Here is an 18,978-nt window from a genome sequence, read left to right on the forward strand (position 1 = left end):
ATCAAAATCATTCTTTATGAAAATATAAATTTATCTACATGCACATGTTATTATTAGATTCAACATTGATAAATAACTTGAGCATCTATAAATAGGAACTAACAGTACCCAGTTTTGCTAATTTCCACAAACCTAACTAGTGAAAGCGAATTGAAGGTGAAGCAGCAGGCTCAAAGACCATTAAGTTCTCTTCCCTTTTCCTTCATCATACTTTTGACTTCTTAACGATATATCCCATAATTATGCCAAGCAAGCCGATCAAAATGACAAACATGACTGACAAGCCACCGCCGCTTTTACTGCCTTCACGCCTCAGAAGTTCCTAAAACGTTTTGAACCATTGTATGTAAGAAGTTCTGAAAAGACTCGGATTAAATGAACTTAAGAAACAAGGGAGCTTTTGACTGCAGTCTCCTAAGAATGAAATAAAATGTATTTGCCACGAACAAGACGATACAAGTTTTGAGAAATAGTGAAAACAAAGAGCTTTCCAATGCGTTCTCCTATAGACAGATTATTACTTAGTTTGATCATTCACAACGGAAGAAAAGGCAGGGAAGCACAGAAAAATTCCAGAATAACTAAAAAGCAAAATATGAAGTGTTTTTTGCTGCATACGCGCAAGCATCAGTCAAGAAGGAACTAGGGGAGGATAGAACAGATGATACTTCTATCATACACATTAATAATAATCCATATTGGTTAAAAAGTCATGGTCAATTTTCCCTCACCAGTTCTTGGCGAAGCTTGTTATTTTGTTGAATTGCCTTATTTTTTTCCTCAGTCAGTTTTGTTACAAGAGCTCTTGCCTGCAATTATAAAAAGTATCATCGAGGGTTATTACATTTGTGTTGAATCAACATCGCATGAAATGTACATCATTTAGTGGAAAAAAAGAAGCTTTGGGCTCCACTGATGCAAAATCTGGCTAAAATAATTGCCAGATGCATTCAATGGAAAACTCCATGTGATGCCTCCTTGCTTCATGGTGCAAATTACAAACTACTGAATCATAGCTTTAGGCTTAGAAGCTCACAAATATACCTAGTAGGTCAATACATTTTGGTCTGACCAATTATTCATCTAATGAGAGAGCAACTGAGCAAATGAATGAAGATAATTGACCTTAAAGATATGAAACTTACTATAGTCAGATTACCAAAATAAATTACTATTATCAAGATAAACTGAAATCAATCATGCATATGCAGAAACACTCAGTGAAACAGAAGATATAAAATTATAAATACCTTGGAAGACATATCTTGAGCTTCAAGCCCTTCGGTAAATGCTCTTGCACCCTGCATTCAGCAACGGAATGTAAACTATTACCAAAAGAATAAAGATAACAAGTAATAAAAAAAAAGCAGGAGAATCTTACTGAAGTAAACTCAGCAGCATTTGCATGCCTGCCATCTGAATCAGAGACTCCCGCTGAAGATCCCTCTTCAGACCCTTCTTGAACTGGTGGTGGAGAAACATAAACCACTCTCAATTTGCACTCCTCGACTACATGTCCAGCTTCTTTGTTGAACTATAACTCGAAACACTCCCCATAGATAATAAGCTGCACATATTTCCTAATGTTGAAATAGTAAATAAGATCATGTAAAATAAATAGTCACCAACCATTTCTGCAGTTATATCCTTTGCCGTTACACCATCATTCACTTTGACACTTTGAAGGAGGAATTTGTCCCTGCATTGCATATCAGGTGGAGCTTCCTTTTGCGCTTGCATTGCAACTAAATCAAAATCAACCATTGTATTAGAATTTATTCTGAATCCAATAATGAGTAGAGATAGAACCAGTAAAATATCAAGTAAAATACAATTAAATTAGCGTACCCATAACTTCAAATGTGGATCTAGGCAAGACGACCCCTGCGTTGGGACGAACGCAATACTTCTTTGGTTTTGTTGTTTTCACCTGAAAACAAAACCAATTGTAATCAAACGGCAACGCACAATATCAATTTGAGATTTAAACCTTAAAAATCAAAGATTTTCAGGTTCGAAATGTTGGTCCATTCGTTATTCCTGATTTTGTTCATCAACCAAGCTGAGGCTTACGGCGTCGCATTATTTAAGCGTAAGAAGATTATGATAAATCAAAGATCAAAGTTACAAAACTACATTGAAAGGGTAAGAAGATGCGTACCTTGAAAGCTACATAATTATCGGTTTTATTCGACAATTGAAGAAAACACGAGATCTGCTTCCCCGGCTCAACTATTCACCAAAAACACAAGAATACGAAGAAACAAATCAAAACAAAGCGAAAAACGTAGATATTGGAGGGAAAACAAATGAACATACAAGTAAACTTGAGCTCAGAAGGCTCGCTGGTGAGAAGTTCGCCCGTGCTCATTTGAGGAACAATCGCCTTGGAAAGGATCTGAAAATTAATACTGTGTTTGGCTTCTTTTTAATCAGTGAAGAACCAACCGAAGGAAAACAAATCTCCTCTCTTTCTCTCCTCTTATTGTTGGACTCCTTTTTCAGTTTTTCTTTTTCCTATTATTCTCATAAAACTACTGCTAATGATTGCTTTTATCTTATATAAAATCTTTTATATTCGTTATATAAAAAAAATATATAAATCCTTAGAATTCCTTATTTTAATAATAAAAAAATAAATCATAAAAACTTCACAATTTCTAGTAAAATTCCTTAAAAGGCCATCGTTTAAATAATAAATAAAATAAATTTAAGTCTCTGAACTGATAGGTTTTTCAATTTAATTGGAATATCTTTATTCATATTTACTTTTAAACTAAACAATTCCTTTTTTAATCCGTTTGATGATAAAGTATGCCGAATAATCACATCTCCAAGAAGAAAACAAGAATAAAAACAATTCAAGTGGTAGCTGCCAAGTTTCAAAAAGGACTTGGCCAACATGGAAATGGAATCGCCAATAGAAAGACTGGAACAAGCTTGCTGGCAGGGGAGCTCGTGAACCTTTTATCCTCCACCTTTAGTTCTTCGAGCAACAAAGGAAAATATGCATTCAGCTTGGTCATACTTATCGGTAAGTTTAAGCATTCAGATCTTTAATATGCTGTGCAAGCCCTCTAAGGACCTATCAAACCAAAACAGAAGCAAAGATCACTAACAAAATGATCTGATTACTAAGCGTAAAGTATTTGTGCCACTCACCATCTTGGTGTCCTCAAGAGCCATTTCCAATGCATCAATTTTCTGTCCCATAAAGATGATCAAAATCATTGGCATTGGATCTTATTTGTGTCGTCGGAGACAAGAGGTGTGAAATTGTACCTACTTTACTGGTCTCTGCAAGTGCAGCCTCCAGTGCCTTGAGCTCTGGTGCTGCAATTTTACCATTCACTGCGCTTTCCTCCTTTCTCAACTCTTCTTTAATTCTACCATTATCCTGCTTAGAGACGCTTACTGTATCATGCATCAAAGAATCTCCTGAAGCTAGGTCACCATTTCCTTCATCATTTCTCTCTTCTGTTGCAGAAATTGCCTGTATGACAACATTAAGGATCATATTGTAGTGGATTTGTGAAATCATGTTAATTAAGAATCTACCAAGTTGGGATTAACCTGAAGCATCTCTGTAATTTCCCGATTCTTCCAGGGCCCTTTATCACTAAGCAAGCAACCCCCATTGTCGGCACATGTACAGCTTCCGCCGAGAAATGTCGGCAAATTACTGTTGAGTTCAGGGCTTAAAATCATAAGTACATACATATTTGTGGACATACATGCACAACTGCCAACTTTGCTACATGAATAGTGTACATGAGGATGATGAGTTACCTAGGATCAATCACTTCAATTAGGTTGTTAAGGTAATTAGATCCCAGCACCTGAAACATCAATGTCATTTTCCCTTGTTCGAGAAGGAAATCACATATGACATATATATACACACTCAAATGCGACAAAGGAAATTGATTGCTGGAGTACGCACATGAATTTTCGCCAAGGTTCGTGCATCCATGAAGGCCTTGATGACCTTCCAAAGCATCCTGAACCCAGACCCAGCATTGACAATGAAGAGCTGGTTTAGGGTCTGCAAGAACAAATATAGTTAACCAAAATTACCCCAATAATATTAATGATTAATGAACATGACCTAACAAGTTCTGAGCTACGACTTATTCAAGAGTATAATTGGAAGAATTGGTTGTGTCTGCATACTGAACAAATTTCTACTGTGATAAAAGCTAATGGAACAGAGATTTGCCTACTAATTGCCAGTTACAACTAACATGCATCCTGATCCGAGCCTTTGGCTAATCGGTCAACACATCGTTGCTAGTAATCGGACCTTACAAGTTAACTATTCCCACAATCTTCTTCTCCTAGTTTATCCAATCTAAACCAGTGAAACAAAATGGATTTGAACTTACCTCTGGGTAGCAATTGCTGTCAATCTTCTGAATTTCCATGAAGAGATATCTTGCAGGCTTTGAGAAATTAGACATTCCCTTGACAGAAATAACACTCAAATAAATTTAGGACTCACTATTAGGAAGTATTCTCATAGTAAATTAGATCAATTATCATGCTCCAACATACTGATGTAAATATTGTCATAGAAAATAGGCCATATCACGAGTAAAAAAGCATTGATCTCGATCAATGCGTATCATAATATGATGCAACTTCCAGACATGATTATAGCAAGTAGAACTCTTCAGCAAGAAAAAGCAATATAAAGGTTTCATGTTTCTCCTTTGAAAGATGCAAGAGATTGGGGATGAAATTAAGAAGGGAATAGATGCTTACAACTCCCTTCACGTCTAAGATACTAGTGGTGGATGCTACATGCCTCTTGGCTGCAATTGAGCATGCAGGGAATCTCAAATTTAGAGTTTTCTCTTGTTCTGATACATGATACTTAACAAATCTGTCTATGCTGGTTACTTGTAGCAATGCATTCAGGTCTACCATCCCGACCCTTTCTATATATATCGGTCTACCAATTCGATCGACGCCATGAAATCCATGAGGGTAGCATTTCTTCACCTCTGCAAGCTCGTCGAACTTGAAATCCTGGATGGCAGATTTAAATGAGAAGACAAAGATATGTGGTGCAAAAACTTCATGCATAAAAAGGTAAGACATAGCTTGAACTTTACTTGCCTCGTGAATTGTATCAACTCCATAGTCCTTGCGCCATTGAAGATAATTCAGAAACATTTCTTTTGCTTTTTGCAGATCAAAATCTCTCATTCTTAGAAACCTAACAGATATATATATATATTTAGAAGGCATTCGTACATTCTTCCATTAATATGAACATTGTCATTCACTTTACCGTAAAAGTGTATGATAGTCATTGTGCTTTGCCGGTAACTGATCCTCAAGGAAGAGTAATTCGCGGAAAGACTGAACAATTTGTTCGTCTTTCGGATCGTGAGTTCCTTCTAGGATCGTTTCCATGCTTTTGCTCTTCCGGAGTCTCTTCAATGAATCACGAACCTTGAGTGGGTACAAAAGCACAGACTTAAGCCCCGATGAACTCGTCGGCTTCTTTGCTTCTTGAGGTGGAGGAGAAGGGAGGAGGAAATGGGTTTCAATCGGCGGATGAATCGGCTTGTTCATCACCTTCGGAAACTGATTTGTATCTCTACAGGGAGAGTCCTCATCGTCTCCTCCACTACCTCTTTCTATAACTATTTCCCTATATTTCTTATTTGATTTATACATATTCAACACACAAAAAAACACTTTTCAAGAAATGAAAATGGTATAAAACAAATTAAACAATCAATGTCCTAACCTGCTGCAATTACAACATATGTTCAATGTTCCATATACTCTTCTCCTGCGGTTTTCAGAAAGAACCTTAAACAAGAACTTCAAGTCTTAGCCAATGTGAAACGTCTAGAGAATTAAAAAAAAAAAGTGGGAAATTCTTACTTAAACAAAATCTATCGGAAATCAAAGTAAAAGCAATGCCAAAAGTGATGGCCAAGCTTTCAAGAGAATAAAACCATATGGGGGAAACAAATGAAGAGAAACAAACAGCAATGTATAAAGTTGTCCTTTATACCAAATATTCAAATTGTTAATGGAACAAGTGAATTCTGGGGGAAAGGAATGTGATGCTTTGGTGCAAAAATGTATGTGAATGAATAATCTTAATTGACAAGGAATCCTCAAACACCCTAAAAGCAAGTAACTCCACGTTTTACACGTATCATTCCTTGGTATTCCCCCCCGTCCTTGCCTACAGGAATTATACTTTGGTATCTCAGTTTCCTCTCAAAGCAGGAAAACGCTTAGCAGAGATTCAATATTGGCCCAGTGATTTTTGCATTTGGGTTTGCTCCAACCAAATTATTGTTCATTACCAAATATTATTTATACTAAAATTTAATCATAAAAATCAGTTGGCATTGTTTTAGTAATAAAAAATTATATTCAAATTGTATTTTTTTTAACTTAATAGTTTCCCTAATCAATATTGTTATGATTTTTTTCAAACCACACAATATGTTTGGTGAACTATAAATTTTCGAAGTTCAAAATGTTTCTATCAATTTTAAAATTCGTTTTAGACAATGATTAAATTAAAAGAGAATCTTTGTATAATCAGGACATACTCTATATCATGTTATGTTTTGTATTAAAATTATATACAAAATACACCATCTCAAGGACCTCATTAAAAAATCTCCTTAATCCTAAACGGAGGAAAAAGAGTGTGCCTTGAGATGGTAAATTACAAGGAACAAAATACAGCTATTGAATATATACGAAAGCAACACAAAACCTGCGCCTAGCCATAAACTAAGATCCAAAAACAAGACAAAGCTGAGCTTAACTCTAACAGATGGCGAAAAGCATTCCACAAACTTCCTGCCACGAGCTAAAGTAATAGCAAGCAAATACCAGTAAACTATAGTAGCAATCCAGTACCATTTGGAGCCTACTAGAACCGAACAGCAGAATGAAGCCCTGCAAAAATGAGTACAACGACTCAAATTCACCTCACAGGGACAAAGAGCAATGGATTCCTGGCTACGAACAAAATCTAGCACAATCGGATTCCTGGCTACGAATTATCAAAATATTTCAAAGAAAAGACAAAGATATTATTAATGTCAGGTAAGAATTTTAAAATAACAATTACAAAAGGTGAGGTGAAGTTGAAAACTTCTACAATGCGGCAGGCTTAATATAAGGTTAAAGAAAAACGTTATAAATTTTGTTATTATTTTTTTAATAAAATCGGTAAAAAAAATATCTAAAACATTAATATTTTTTAATATTTCCGATAAAGTGTCCAATAATAACAAAACCAGTAGAAAAATAACAAAACTGGTAGTATTTTACCGGATATGTTAACAAAACAGGTAAAGCGTTCAATAATAACAAAACCAATAGAAAAAATAATGTTTCAAATATTTTTTTTATCAATTTTGTTAAAAATAATAATAAAATTAATATTTTCTTTTCTTAACCGTATATTAAGTTATGACATTTGAAACTTTTCCGGTGAACTTTATTGCATTCAGGGTGTGTTTGGTTCACGGAATGTAAGATTATCAGGGGGAATAAAAGATTACCAGGTAATAGGATTACTGTGAATGTTGTATTTTGTGTTTGGTTGGTTGAGCAGGAATGTAAGATTACCGTGTTTGGTTAAAGGAATAAAAGATTATTGGAATGTATATTTAACCAAATTGTTCTTATTATATATTTGTTTTTTAACAAGTTGAAAAATATTTATATATTTTCTTTAAAAAATTTAAATTTAAAAAATTTAAATTAATAAAATTTATATAATTTTTTTACAAAATTGAAAATATAAAAATGTTTAATGAAAGGGTAAAATTTTATTTTAACCCCTAAAATTCATATAAAATTTTAATTATAGACTTTTTTTTAAATCTAAAATAGTTTAAGGATAAATTTGTAATTTAAACTTTGTAGAATTTTCATTATTCAATGACAGAATAATGATATTTTTTAAAGAAAAAAAATTAAGGGCATTTTAGTCCAAAACACCGGTAATCCAACAATACCTAAGGAAATGGAGGTAATGACATTCCCAGTAATATACCTAAAAAAATCTACTATTGATAATGTAAGATTACCGGGAATGACATTCTCGGCCAACTAAACGGGAGAATGTGGATTCCATTCCCATGAGAATCTCACATTCCCCCAACCAAACACACCCTTAAAGGTATCGTCCTTTTGTCAAAAGCATGATACTAATATCTCCGAGTATGAATGACGTATTTGTTATCAAAAGAATGTTACCGAAAAAAATCACTAAATAATAAATATGTATCATTATCTTGTTGAATTATTAACAATCGTTTCAGTGAAACAATCATAAAATTATTAGGGTAAACTATACGAGAGATCACTAAACTATAGTTAAAAATTAATTTGGCCATCAAAGTTTCAATTGAATCAATAAAACCACCCGACTATTTAAATGTTTCAATCAAGCCACCTGTCGTTAATTTTAAACGGAGATGGTGACTTGTCCGTTAATAAAATTGGCATAATTCTATATTTAGTCCTTAATATTTATATATTCTATCAATTTAATCATTATTTTAATATAATTAAATAAATTTAACTATCTAATTAAAATGTGACACGTGTCAATATATGATTAGAATGTTTTATTTATGAATTTTAAATTATTTAATTAAATAATTTTTATATCCATTCAGATGATGGCACGTGTCACCATGAAAATAAAGGTTAGTTCTCCTCTCGCCTCACCAATTGTCAAATGGAAACCGCCCCCGTTGTCTTGGGTCAAAGAAAATTTTTATGCCAGTTTCTTGCATGGAAATCAACTTGCATGGTCAGGGGTGATTATACGAGATGTAGATGGGTTAATTTTGGGTGCTTGTCGAAGGAAAGTTGACATAATCACCTCGAGTTTTGTTGCGGAAACGGTGGCTGCTCTCCATGCGGTTCGACTGTCTCTTGATCTGGGTTTTACCCAAGTCATTGTAGAGGGAGATTGTCGCTCTGTGATACAAAGCTTGGCGTCGTCGATGGCGGACAGGTCAAAAATTGGCATATGGGTTCATGAGGGGAGGAAACTAGCTACGCCCATTCGTGCATGCCGGTTTCAACATGTTCCTCGCATCGGAAATAAGGCGGCACACCTCTTAGCCTCCTTTAATAGTACTAGTACATAGGATTAGTTCTGGGTAGAAGAAGCCCCACACCGCGTGCTGGTTTAGGTAGATGAAGATCGCCGTTGGATCTACCTTCTCAGTTGACGGGGTTATTTGATGCTGCTGTGCAAAGGCTCCATCGTCTTTTGCTGGGTTTTCTTGCTGCTCGCCGATGGTTTCATTTCTTGTGCAAGGAAACGAATGGTTGCTTTGTTGAATTCTTTAGTTTAATTTTTGTTCTGTTTCAGCGTTTCATTTTCCTTTTTGTTAAAACTAAAATTGGGTGTGACACGTGTCATCACGTAAGAAAATTATTTAATTAAATAATTTAAAATTTATAAATAAAACCTTCCAATCATGTATTGACACGTGTCACGTTCTAATTAGATAGTTAGATTTATTTAATTGTATTAAAATAGTGAAATTGATAGAATATATAAATATTAAGGATCAAATATATAATTATGTCAATTTTATTAACGGACACGTCACCACTTTCATTAAAAATTAACGGTCGATGGATTGATTGAAATATTTATATAATTAGATAATCTGATTGATTCATTTGAAACTTCGGTGGTCAAATTAATTTTTAATCATAGTTTAGTGGTCTTTCGTATACTACAACAACAACAACAAAAACAAAACCCTATTCTCATATGTAATGGGATTAAGGGGAGGTAGGGTAGTAGGCTGTCCCTAACGCCAGGTTGAGAGCAGCTTCCGTGGAAGACCTCCGGCAGTCAGAAAAATTTAAAAATAAGATAAAATACAATGCATGTATAAATAAATAAATACATAGTTAAACAGTTTTCATATGCAGTCTTCATATGCGCGTCTATAATGAGAAGTTATCCCTGCATACAAATCTCTGAATATAGACAAAAAAAACGTGAGTCCCGAATAAATTTAAAAGACGAAACATGATAAGGATATACAGAAGTCAGTTGTTGCAAGCTACGATAAAAAAATGTCAAATGGGTTAAAACCTAAACTAATGCAACACTACTCCGCTATCCTAGTTTTAATCCTTCAAAAATTCCCATGACAGAAACATATTAAAAGTAGAAGTCAAGGAAATTACTATAAAGGCGTTAAAAAGAAGGCAGAGATGCTACACCCTATGACTGTGACCCACACTACTCTGCTACCCTAGTCTTAAGTCTCCATACTTTCCTATCAGAGGTCATGTCCTCGGTAAGGGCTAAATCCTTCAAATCAGATCTCAAGCAGTCTACCCACTTCCTCCTTGGTCTTCCTCTCCTTCTGGCACCGTCGACTATAATCGACTCTACCCTCCTGACCGCATCCGACTGTTGTCTCCTAAGGATATGCCCAAACCACCGTAGTCTTCCCTCCCTCAATTTTTCGGATACATGCATCACCCCCAAGGACATCCTAATTGCAAAGTTTGGAGTCATTTCCCACAGAGTCTTATCACATGTCCATCGAAGCATTCTCATTTATGTGGCCTCCATCCTCCTTACGTGATCCTTCTTGGTTGCCCAACATTCTGATCCATACATCAGCGCTGGTCTTATTGCAACTCTATAAAATTTTCCCTTAAGTTTTAGAGGCACCTTCTTGTCACACAAAACTCCTGTAGTTGCCCTCCACTTTAGCCATCCCGCCTTTATACGGTGCGTTACATCATCATCTACACCTCCATCTTTATGTATCATAGACCCTAGATACTTGAAACAATCCTTAGAGGGGAGAACGTGTCCTTCGATGCATACGTCTACATCTTCATCGTTTTGGTTCCCACTGAAGTTTGAACATAAATACTCTGTCTTTAGTGTACGCTAATTATTATTATGTGTGTCTTATTTATGCCCAAATAAGGATTTTGCATCTTTGACAAAATGAAATTGTACATGTCTCGGTGAAATTCATTCCTCTAATTTTTTATCATCTAAATTATTGAGCTTGATGAAATTACTCTGTCAAACATCTAAGGTTCTCTAGGATCCACGTAAGAAGTTAGAAACAGTCAACATCCTTATCATGAAAATACTTGAAATCAGATACTTAACAATTATATTCTAAATATTAAAGAGATATATAAATAAATTACGATATGAGTTGAGAATCAAACATGCTTCGTTTTGGTACATGAATACGTTCATCGAGCTTTAGAGAATGGCTGTCAAACTATTTTATTCTTTTAGAAATTCACTAATATAATATATAAAATAAATTCAAATCATAGACACGCGAGTCCATATCTTAATTTAATTTATATAAGTTGAATCACGTATGAGTTTTATAATTAGTATTCTTATAATTATTTAAAAATATAAAATTTATTTTTTAAATATTTCCATTTTCATCACACTAATAAATAATGATTCTCTGTTAGTCGAAAAGAGCACAGAAAAGTAAGAGTCCAGATGAGGACACCCCAGTTGCCTTTGCCCCTATTAAATTCCTAAAATAAAAAATAGGATGATTAACGCGTATTTTATATTACAATTCATATACTCTTTACGCAGTCAAAAAGACAAAACAAACCCCCTAACCCAAATCATCCCCGTCTTATTTCTTCATTCCGACGACTGTGTCCACTAGGGCAATCGCGTAATTCTGATCTCCCTCTTCAGACTTGACTTTTCCACTTTAGAGTTTTTAGTGGCCCTTTCTCACTTCCAAAATCTTTTTTTTTCTTTTCTTAATATTATTATTATTATTATTATTATTATTATTATTATTATGCTACCATAAAAACCTGTCTAGGCATCTAAAATTTTTAAATTAAAAAATAAAGTAATTCTTACTGCTTTTACGTACATTTAAAAAAAAATTATACCCCTATACTACTTTTGTTTTATTATTGTCCACCGTCACGACTACTTCATCCAATTGTGATTAAGGGTTAATTCAATTTTGTCTTTAACAATTATAATAAAAAATAATTTTAAAGAAAGCTTTTAGTAAAATATTAATTACATAAAATGTCACATAGACAGATGCCAAGTTACATATTCTTTTAGAATTCTTCTAACGTAATCAATTTAAACTATTTCATTTATAAATAATAAATATTTTATAGTTATAATTTGACCAATTGAACAAAAATTATAACTTATATTGTTTTATTCTATTATCTATATCCATTATAGATTTTTTTATAGTAAAAAATTTTAAATTATAATTATTTTAAATATTCTAAATAATTAAAATTTATAAAACACATATTTAAAAATTATTTTATTGAAGTTTCCTAAAATATATTTTTAATATTTTAAAAAAATTCAATACAAAAATAAGTGCCTAAACTATATTTAAAATTGATTTAATTTTTTTTACTAAAATTAGGTGTCTAAAGTTTTCTTTGTTATACTTTTAGGTATCTATCGTAAAAAAAATTATTTAAGTGACACGTGTCACATTTATATTTGTCTAATTTTTTTAAAAGGTATTATTTAAAAATGTTTTTTAAAAAATCTAAACATAATACTTTTTTTAACGATAGATACTTAAAAGTGGAAAAAAGAAAATATTTGATGCCTATTTTTAATAAAAAATTTCTTTAAGCATCAAAAGTGAATTTTAAACATAATTTAAATATTTATTTTTATATTAATTTTTTAAAAATAATAAAATTTAACTGATAAAAAGTTAAAATTAAAATTAAACTATAATTTTAAAAAGTTAATAAACAACAATTTTAATAGAATAGAGAGTGTTAATGTTGATATTAAATTTAATAAAATTAAAAAGCTAAACTTTTTCCTTTGAAGCAAAAAGTGGATTTTAATGATTCGTAAGGTGAATTAATAAACTTTTATATGGCAATAAAGCAAAAGAAAAAAAGGAAAATGGTAACGAAAATATCCAAAATCCCCACTTGTACTTCCCCCTCAAAGAGCTTTCCTTGTCTGCTTCCTTGGTAGATAGCTTTTATTCTCCCCTATTTATATGCTTTAAGAATTGCCATCCAAATCCATGCTGTTTCCTTTCTACCATTCTTAGAGGGAAAAAGGAAGGAGAGAAACAGAAACGAATGGAGAGACGAAACTGTGCTGTTACATTCTTAAGAGTCTTGTTGGTGTTGATGGCGGCGGTGGAAACGACGGCGCTTCACGGGGTTAAACCGAGGGAGAAGGATCACCGGAACGCTTATGCGACGATGATGTACATGGGGACGCCGAGAGACTACGAGTTCTACGTCGCCACACGTGTCCTGATCAAATCCCTTGTTAAGCTCCGAGTAAACGCCGATCTCATCGTCATTGCCTCCCTCGACGTTCCCCTCCGTTGGGTTCGTGCCTTGTAAGAATCCGTTTACGCTTTTTATTTAGTCTCTTTTAAATGCTTTTTATAGAGTTTCATAAAGAATAATATACCGAGCTTCACCTCGTTAATGAACAGTGGGTTGATGTTCAGTGGATAATGGAGATTGGATACCCAAGCTCAAGCACTAGAAATGGAAAACCCTTTAATCTACCATTCTTTTTTTTTCTGGTTCAAGCTGTAACGTTGGATAATTTCTTCATTAATTACCTTAAAAAAAATTAATTAATACAAGGGAGGAAACATAACAGTTGCTGGGCAGAAAAAAATAGGTTAAAGTCCACTACAAGTACCTGTACTATATAAAAAAATCTATTTTACTCCCTATAGCATAAAAATCAATCCTTGTATATTTGAAAAAAAAAGAAATATATTACCCTAAATTATTAAATTTATAGTGTAAATGTAATATTAGTGTAAGTAAAAACAAAGGAATTTAAAGTTAGAAGTAGCACATATTACATTTATATTTCATAAGTGTTTAGAAACTTTTCACAATAGTTATAGAGATTAATTTATTTGAGTTGGAAACTGAGAGAGACCCAAAGAGTGTTTATACCAAAATATTTATATTTACATTTACTTTTACCAAACGCACAAAGATTGAAATGCTAATTTTTTTATATTAGAATGACTAAACTGAGCTTTTTGGTATAATACATGAACTTGTATAGACTTTTAACGAGAAAATATCTATGTACTACTAATATATTTTTTTAAAAATAACTTTTCTTATGAAATAATAATAAGATGGACGGGTAAAATCTAATTTTAGAATTGTTCAACTACGTGTCAAACTGCTGATAGAAAACACTGTCGGCAACTGTAAAGGCCGGCCTTTGAGTTGGATAAGACTTAGGGTCGCTTGCAGAAAGTCAACTACCGGTAAGAGCCGGAGGACTTGGGGTCATGCACGTTATCATTTTTATTTTATTTACGTTTTCTTTCATTCCTAGGCTACTCTAGGATTCAAAACAGGTGCTTTTATTATATTCGTTATTAAATATAAGTCAAACTTAGATATTAAAACAAACCCACATAATTATATATTTTTTTGTTCAAGCATATATATATTCAACAGAAATAATGTATAAAAAGATAGAGTGGAACCTAGTTAAGGATACATTTCCCCGCATAAGCACACCGCCCATTATAACTTTATCTGAGGGTGGAAGCATTTGGCCGGGCAGATCCACGGTATTGTATTGGTCAAGTAACAACGAGTAGTTTGTTTAGTCTTGTAAATGAACCGAACGTACACGAACGGAGGTATGTTCATGTTCGTTTATTTAATAAATAAACGAATACAAACATAAACTAACAAAAAAATTTGTTCATGTTCGTTCATTAAGGAATATAGCTTGTTCATGTTCGTTCATTTAAATGATAAACGAACGAAAATAAACGAACATAATAAGTGAACATAAACGAACACAATAAATGAACATAAACGAACACAATAAATGAACATAAACGAACAACACAAACACAAAATACAAACTTATTCGAACACAACAAATGAATGTAAAAAAATGTAAACAACAAGAATAACAACTTAAAATTCATTAATATAACATGCAACTTTAAAGTTAATTTGTTCGAATACGACAAAAACATACATAAATCATAAATAAGTTATATGAATATAATAAAGTCTTAAAGTTAATTTGTTCAACAAAACAATCTTCTTTAAATCCAAACAACTTCAATAATCTTCGTAACACATTCAACTTGCCCTCTGTTCGAACGTAAGCGAACATATAATTGAACGTTCACGAACGTAAATGAACGAACGAGCTCTTTGTTCGTGTTTGTTCATTTAATTAAACGAACGCAAAATCTTGTTCATGTTCGTTCATTTAATAAATAAACGAACATAAATGAACTTCCCGCCACACGGTTCATGAACGGTTTGCTGAACGTTCAGTTCATTTACAGGCATAAGCTTGTTAGATGTGTGATGGGTCGCGTCAACATTTTCTAAAAAAAATAGGTATAATGTGAAATTTAACTCCCAGCATTTATTAAAATGATTATTTTGTATCATATTATATATTTTTGGAACATTTTAGCCTCAATTTTTCATTTTAGGGTAAAAATATCCCTACCATTTGACAAAATAACAAATCCTTTATTATTTTTCCCGGGACATTTTAACTCTCAACATTTCATTTTAGATTAAACACTCTTATTTTATAGCGCTAATCATGTGTTAATTAATGGCTTCAATCTATAGATGAAGCTTTTTTTCCCTAAAACCAAACCTTGGGGCCAAAATGATTATCTTGGTAAACGTTAATAGGTATTATGCCAAAAAATATGTCGAATAAGATATATATATATATTATTTATAAATTTCAGATTTTTTAAATATGAGAATAATACTTCTCTCTTCTCCAAAACGTGACAGATACGAGACCCTCTTTGAAAACATGCCCCCAATTGTTGTCATATTTTGGTGTCTCTCCTTTCGAATACATGATGGTCTACGACTATAATGTTCCTTATTATAATGAAAATGGTGATGAGGATCTGTGTTTTTTTTTTGTTGTGGTATAGGGAAGAGGAAGATGGAGCAAAGGTGGTGAGGGTGGAGAACATTAATAACCCGTACAATGGTCAAAAGAATTTCGACAAGAGATTCAAGTTGACACTGAATAAACTATATGCTTGGAGTTTGGTGGACTATGATAGAGTTGTGATGCTAGACGCAGACAATCTTTTCCTACAGAGAACCGATGAGTTGTTCCAATGTGGGCAGTTTTGTGCTGTGTTTATCAACCCCTGCATCTTTCATACTGGTCTCTTTGTGTTGCAGGTAAAAAAATCGATCTCCTTATGTAAATGGTTCATTTCAAGTTTTGAAACTGTGTTTTATGAGCAAATTCGGGTTCCTAACAGAAAGTTATGCGCAGCCATCGTTGTATGTATTTAAAGACATGGTTCATTCACTGGATACTGGTAAAGAAAACCCTGATGGTGCAGACCAGGGATTCATTGGTGCCTACTTCCCTGACTTGCTCGACCAGCCAATGTTCCACCCACCTTTAAATGGCTCCAACCTTGATGGGCAATACAGGCTTCCACTGGGCTATCAAATGGATGCTTCTTATTATTGTGAGTAAATTGATCATATTAAAATGGTACAATGACAAAATTAGCCCCAACTGTTTATAGAAATAGTCACTTTAGTTCCTTTTTTTGGAGAATTTTAAACCCAACGTTTCTAATTTTGGTTAAAATAACAATTGTTGAATGAAAACCGTTAGTGCTTAATTGTTGATATGTCACATGTATGTGATTAGATTAAGTGACATGACACATATCATGTCAACAAATAAGCACATGTAAAAATGTCACATCAGTGTCATGCATTTACTATTGATTAGCTAACAAGTTTTCATTCAACATGAACCATTTTGACTAAAAATTGAAACATCGAGGGCTAAAATGCTCTAAAAAGAATAAGGATTAAAGTGACTATTTTGATAAATGTTGGGGCTTATTTTGACATTATGCTACTAAAATGCTATAATGATTCCGAGCTGCAAATCTAACATCAACCAATGTTTTGAATTTTTTTTTTCTGCTGGCCATAAGATCTCAGACTTCGCTGGAGAGTACCTTGTGGACCGAACAGTGTGATCACTTTCCCCGGTGCACTATGGTTGAAGCCATGGTACTGGTGGTCTTGGCCTGTCTTGCCTTTAGGCATTCAGTGGCATGAAACTCGTCGTCAAACTCTAGGCTACGCGGCTGAGATACCGATCGTAATGATCCAAACCATTATCTTCCTCGGAATAATAGTAATGACTCGACTAGCACGCCCCAGCATCCCCAAACTATGCTACCGGCACTCGGACAAAACCACGTCCTTGATCCAAATCGCCCTAAAGCTCGTAGCAATCTGGTCGATTCTCGCGGCCTATATAGTTCCCTTCGCTATTATTCCTCGCACAATTCACCCATTAGTAGGCTGGACGCTGTATTTCCTCGGCTCCATTGCTCTGTCATCGATAACGATCAACTCGTTCTTGCTGCCTGCCATTCAAGTTTTCGTGCCATTGATTGGGATTTTTGGTTCTCTTCTGGTCATGGCATGTCCCTGGTACCCTAATGGAGTTGTAAGAGCTTTAGCTGTTTTCGGCTATGCGTTTTGTTTTGCTCCTATCGCTTGGGGTTCGGCGGTTAAGGTCTTGGCTCGTCTTCATGTCTCGCTTGAAAGGGAACAGTTTTTCCCAAAAATGGCTGAATCTTCACCACCTCCGGGCTTCAACAAGTTGTGCTGAGACTTGATATATCGTGCAATGAAACAGGGGAATTGAAATAGGTTATTTTTGGTAATATATTGTTTTTATCAGTTAATTCATTTCCTTATCACTGTACAATCATGTGTAATTGAGCTTTTAGGTTCCACTATTTTTACTCTTCTTTATATAATATATAGGTCAAATTATGATTTCCATCCCTATACTTTGAATTGATACACAAAAGCCCATATAAGATACCCATGGGTTGTTTTCATCAACCGCAATGAATAATGACCTTCATCAATGCAACTTGCAAGAGCAAATGCATGGCCATGATTTTAGCAAAAACCTGTCGAGATATGGAAACCATACCAGAACTTTAAAAAGCAAAAGATGCAAACTTTACTAGCATATGTTTAGGTGGGTCCAAGCCTATAATCAAGCCAATCAAAACCAACGACTTCTTTTTCCATAAAATCAATGACTTTTGGAGTTGGGTGTTAATGAATTACTAGCTTTTGAAGTAAACACAAGAATGGATTTCATTAAGCTTGACTTACAAAGATCGCATATAGCATTTTTATATCTCCTAATCACCTAGATAACAACCATAATAACCTGCAACAACTTGCATAACAACAAACAATAGCAAACCATTTTTGTAACAGAAAACTCTCTGTTGCTCATACAAACACTACACACGCAATGCATAATGAATGTTGCTAACTTTACACACACTCAACACATTAACTAACATTCTCCCTGCTTTCTTCTTCTCATTTTTTCTAACACGGCTGAACATGAACCTTCTCTCGAAACACATGAAATGATGCTTTGGTCAAGGGCTTAGTGAAACCATCAGCAAGCTGAAATCCAGCAGACACATAACTCACTCGAAGTTGACTTGTTGCAACATTCTCCCTAACAAAATGAATATCAATATCAACATGCTTTGATTTTGCATGATATATTGGATTAGCAGAAATAGCAAATGCACTTGTATTATCACACCAAATGATAGGGTCATCCAGTGATTGTAAGCCAAGATCACGCAACAAGGCATCAATCCATGTTACTTCTGCATCAGCTTTTGTAACACTACGATATTCTGCCTCCATGGTTGAACGAGACACTGTTTTCTGTTTCTTCGAGGCCCAAGTAACAAGACAATTACCAAGGAAAACACCATAACCAGACATAGACCGTCTATCTCCAGCATCACCGGCCCAATCAGCATCAGAAAATGCTTTCACACTCAGTCTAGTATCCTCAACTGAGAAAACTAACCCATATTC

The 18,978-nt window shown here is 33.9% G+C and overlaps 4 protein-coding genes across 4 annotated transcripts; 2 read left to right on the forward strand and 2 right to left on the reverse strand.

Annotated features, from left to right (window-relative positions):
- Window positions 1-65: 65 nt before the first annotated feature.
- Window positions 66-2,498, reverse strand: LOC120187017 (vesicle-associated protein 1-2-like). Its single transcript, XM_039190816.1, has 8 exons — window positions 2,320-2,498; window positions 2,162-2,232; window positions 1,849-1,930; window positions 1,630-1,745; window positions 1,382-1,534; window positions 1,251-1,301; window positions 732-809; window positions 66-322 (listed from the first exon to the last, which is right to left on the reverse strand). Exons 1-8 carry the CDS (start codon window positions 2,369-2,371, stop codon window positions 206-208), a joined length of 720 nt encoding a protein of 239 aa, XP_039046747.1. The 5' UTR covers window positions 2,372-2,498; the 3' UTR covers window positions 66-205.
- Window positions 2,499-2,937: 439 nt separating this feature from the next.
- LOC120187112 (phosphatidylinositol/phosphatidylcholine transfer protein SFH11-like) lies at window positions 2,938-8,131 on the reverse strand. The gene is made up of 12 exons (XM_039190905.1): window positions 8,085-8,131; window positions 6,758-6,942; window positions 5,297-5,708; window positions 5,122-5,221; window positions 4,765-5,031; window positions 4,386-4,463; window positions 3,944-4,045; window positions 3,790-3,839; window positions 3,574-3,682; window positions 3,287-3,493; window positions 3,163-3,204; window positions 2,938-3,085 (listed from the first exon to the last, which is right to left on the reverse strand). Exons 1-12 carry the CDS (start codon window positions 8,129-8,131, stop codon window positions 3,041-3,043), a joined length of 1,644 nt encoding a protein of 547 aa, XP_039046836.1. The 3' UTR covers window positions 2,938-3,040.
- Window positions 8,132-8,681: 550 nt separating this feature from the next.
- On the forward strand, window positions 8,682-9,158 carry LOC120187113. The gene has a single exon (XM_039190906.1). The coding sequence runs from the start codon at window positions 8,682-8,684 to the stop codon at window positions 9,156-9,158; it is 477 nt and encodes a 158-aa protein (XP_039046837.1).
- A 3,963-nt stretch (window positions 9,159-13,121) lies between these two features.
- Window positions 13,122-17,746, forward strand: LOC120187048 (putative glucuronosyltransferase PGSIP8). The gene is made up of 4 exons (XM_039190839.1): window positions 13,122-13,412; window positions 15,993-16,251; window positions 16,349-16,550; window positions 17,034-17,746. Exons 1-4 carry the CDS (start codon window positions 13,144-13,146, stop codon window positions 17,720-17,722), a joined length of 1,419 nt encoding a protein of 472 aa, XP_039046770.1. The 5' UTR covers window positions 13,122-13,143; the 3' UTR covers window positions 17,723-17,746.
- The last annotated feature ends 1,232 nt before the right edge of the window (window positions 17,747-18,978 follow it).

Source organism: Hibiscus syriacus, unplaced genomic scaffold (genome assembly GCF_006381635.1).
Source record: "Hibiscus syriacus cultivar Baekdansim isolate YM2019G1 unplaced genomic scaffold, ASM638163v2 tig00113722_pilon, whole genome shotgun sequence".
NCBI classification, from domain to species: Eukaryota; Viridiplantae; Streptophyta; class Magnoliopsida; order Malvales; family Malvaceae; genus Hibiscus; species Hibiscus syriacus.

Excerpts from the sequence above, each read along its gene's own strand:
- LOC120187017 (XM_039190816.1), bottom strand. The coding sequence starts at position 2,371 with ATGAGCACGGGCGAACTTCTCACCAGCGAGCCTTCTGAGCTCAAGTTT. Across the intron at positions 1,746-1,848 it reads ATCCACATTTGAAGTTATGG|TTGCAATGCAAGCGCAAAAG; the intron begins GTACGCTAATTT and ends ATTTTGATTTAG. Across the intron at positions 810-1,250 it reads CTCAAGATATGTCTTCCAAG|GCAAGAGCTCTTGTAACAAA; the intron begins GTATTTATAATT and ends TTATAATTGCAG.
- LOC120187112 (XM_039190905.1), bottom strand. The coding sequence starts at position 8,131 with ATGGAATCCACATTCTCCCGTTTAGTTGGCCGAGAATGTCATTCCCG. Across the intron at positions 5,032-5,121 it reads GAGTTGATACAATTCACGAG|GATTTCAAGTTCGACGAGCT; the intron begins GCAAGTAAAGTT and ends TCTGCCATCCAG. Across the intron at positions 4,464-4,764 it reads TCTTAGACGTGAAGGGAGTT|GGAATGTCTAATTTCTCAAA; the intron begins GTAAGCATCTAT and ends ATTTCTGTCAAG.
- LOC120187113 (XM_039190906.1), top strand. The coding sequence starts at position 8,682 with ATGGCACGTGTCACCATGAAAATAAAGGTTAGTTCTCCTCTCGCCTCA.
- LOC120187048 (XM_039190839.1), top strand. The coding sequence starts at position 13,144 with ATGGAGAGACGAAACTGTGCTGTTACATTCTTAAGAGTCTTGTTGGTG. Across the intron at positions 16,252-16,348 it reads CTGGTCTCTTTGTGTTGCAG|CCATCGTTGTATGTATTTAA; the intron begins GTAAAAAAATCG and ends AGTTATGCGCAG. Across the intron at positions 16,551-17,033 it reads AATGGATGCTTCTTATTATT|ATCTCAGACTTCGCTGGAGA; the intron begins GTGAGTAAATTG and ends GCTGGCCATAAG.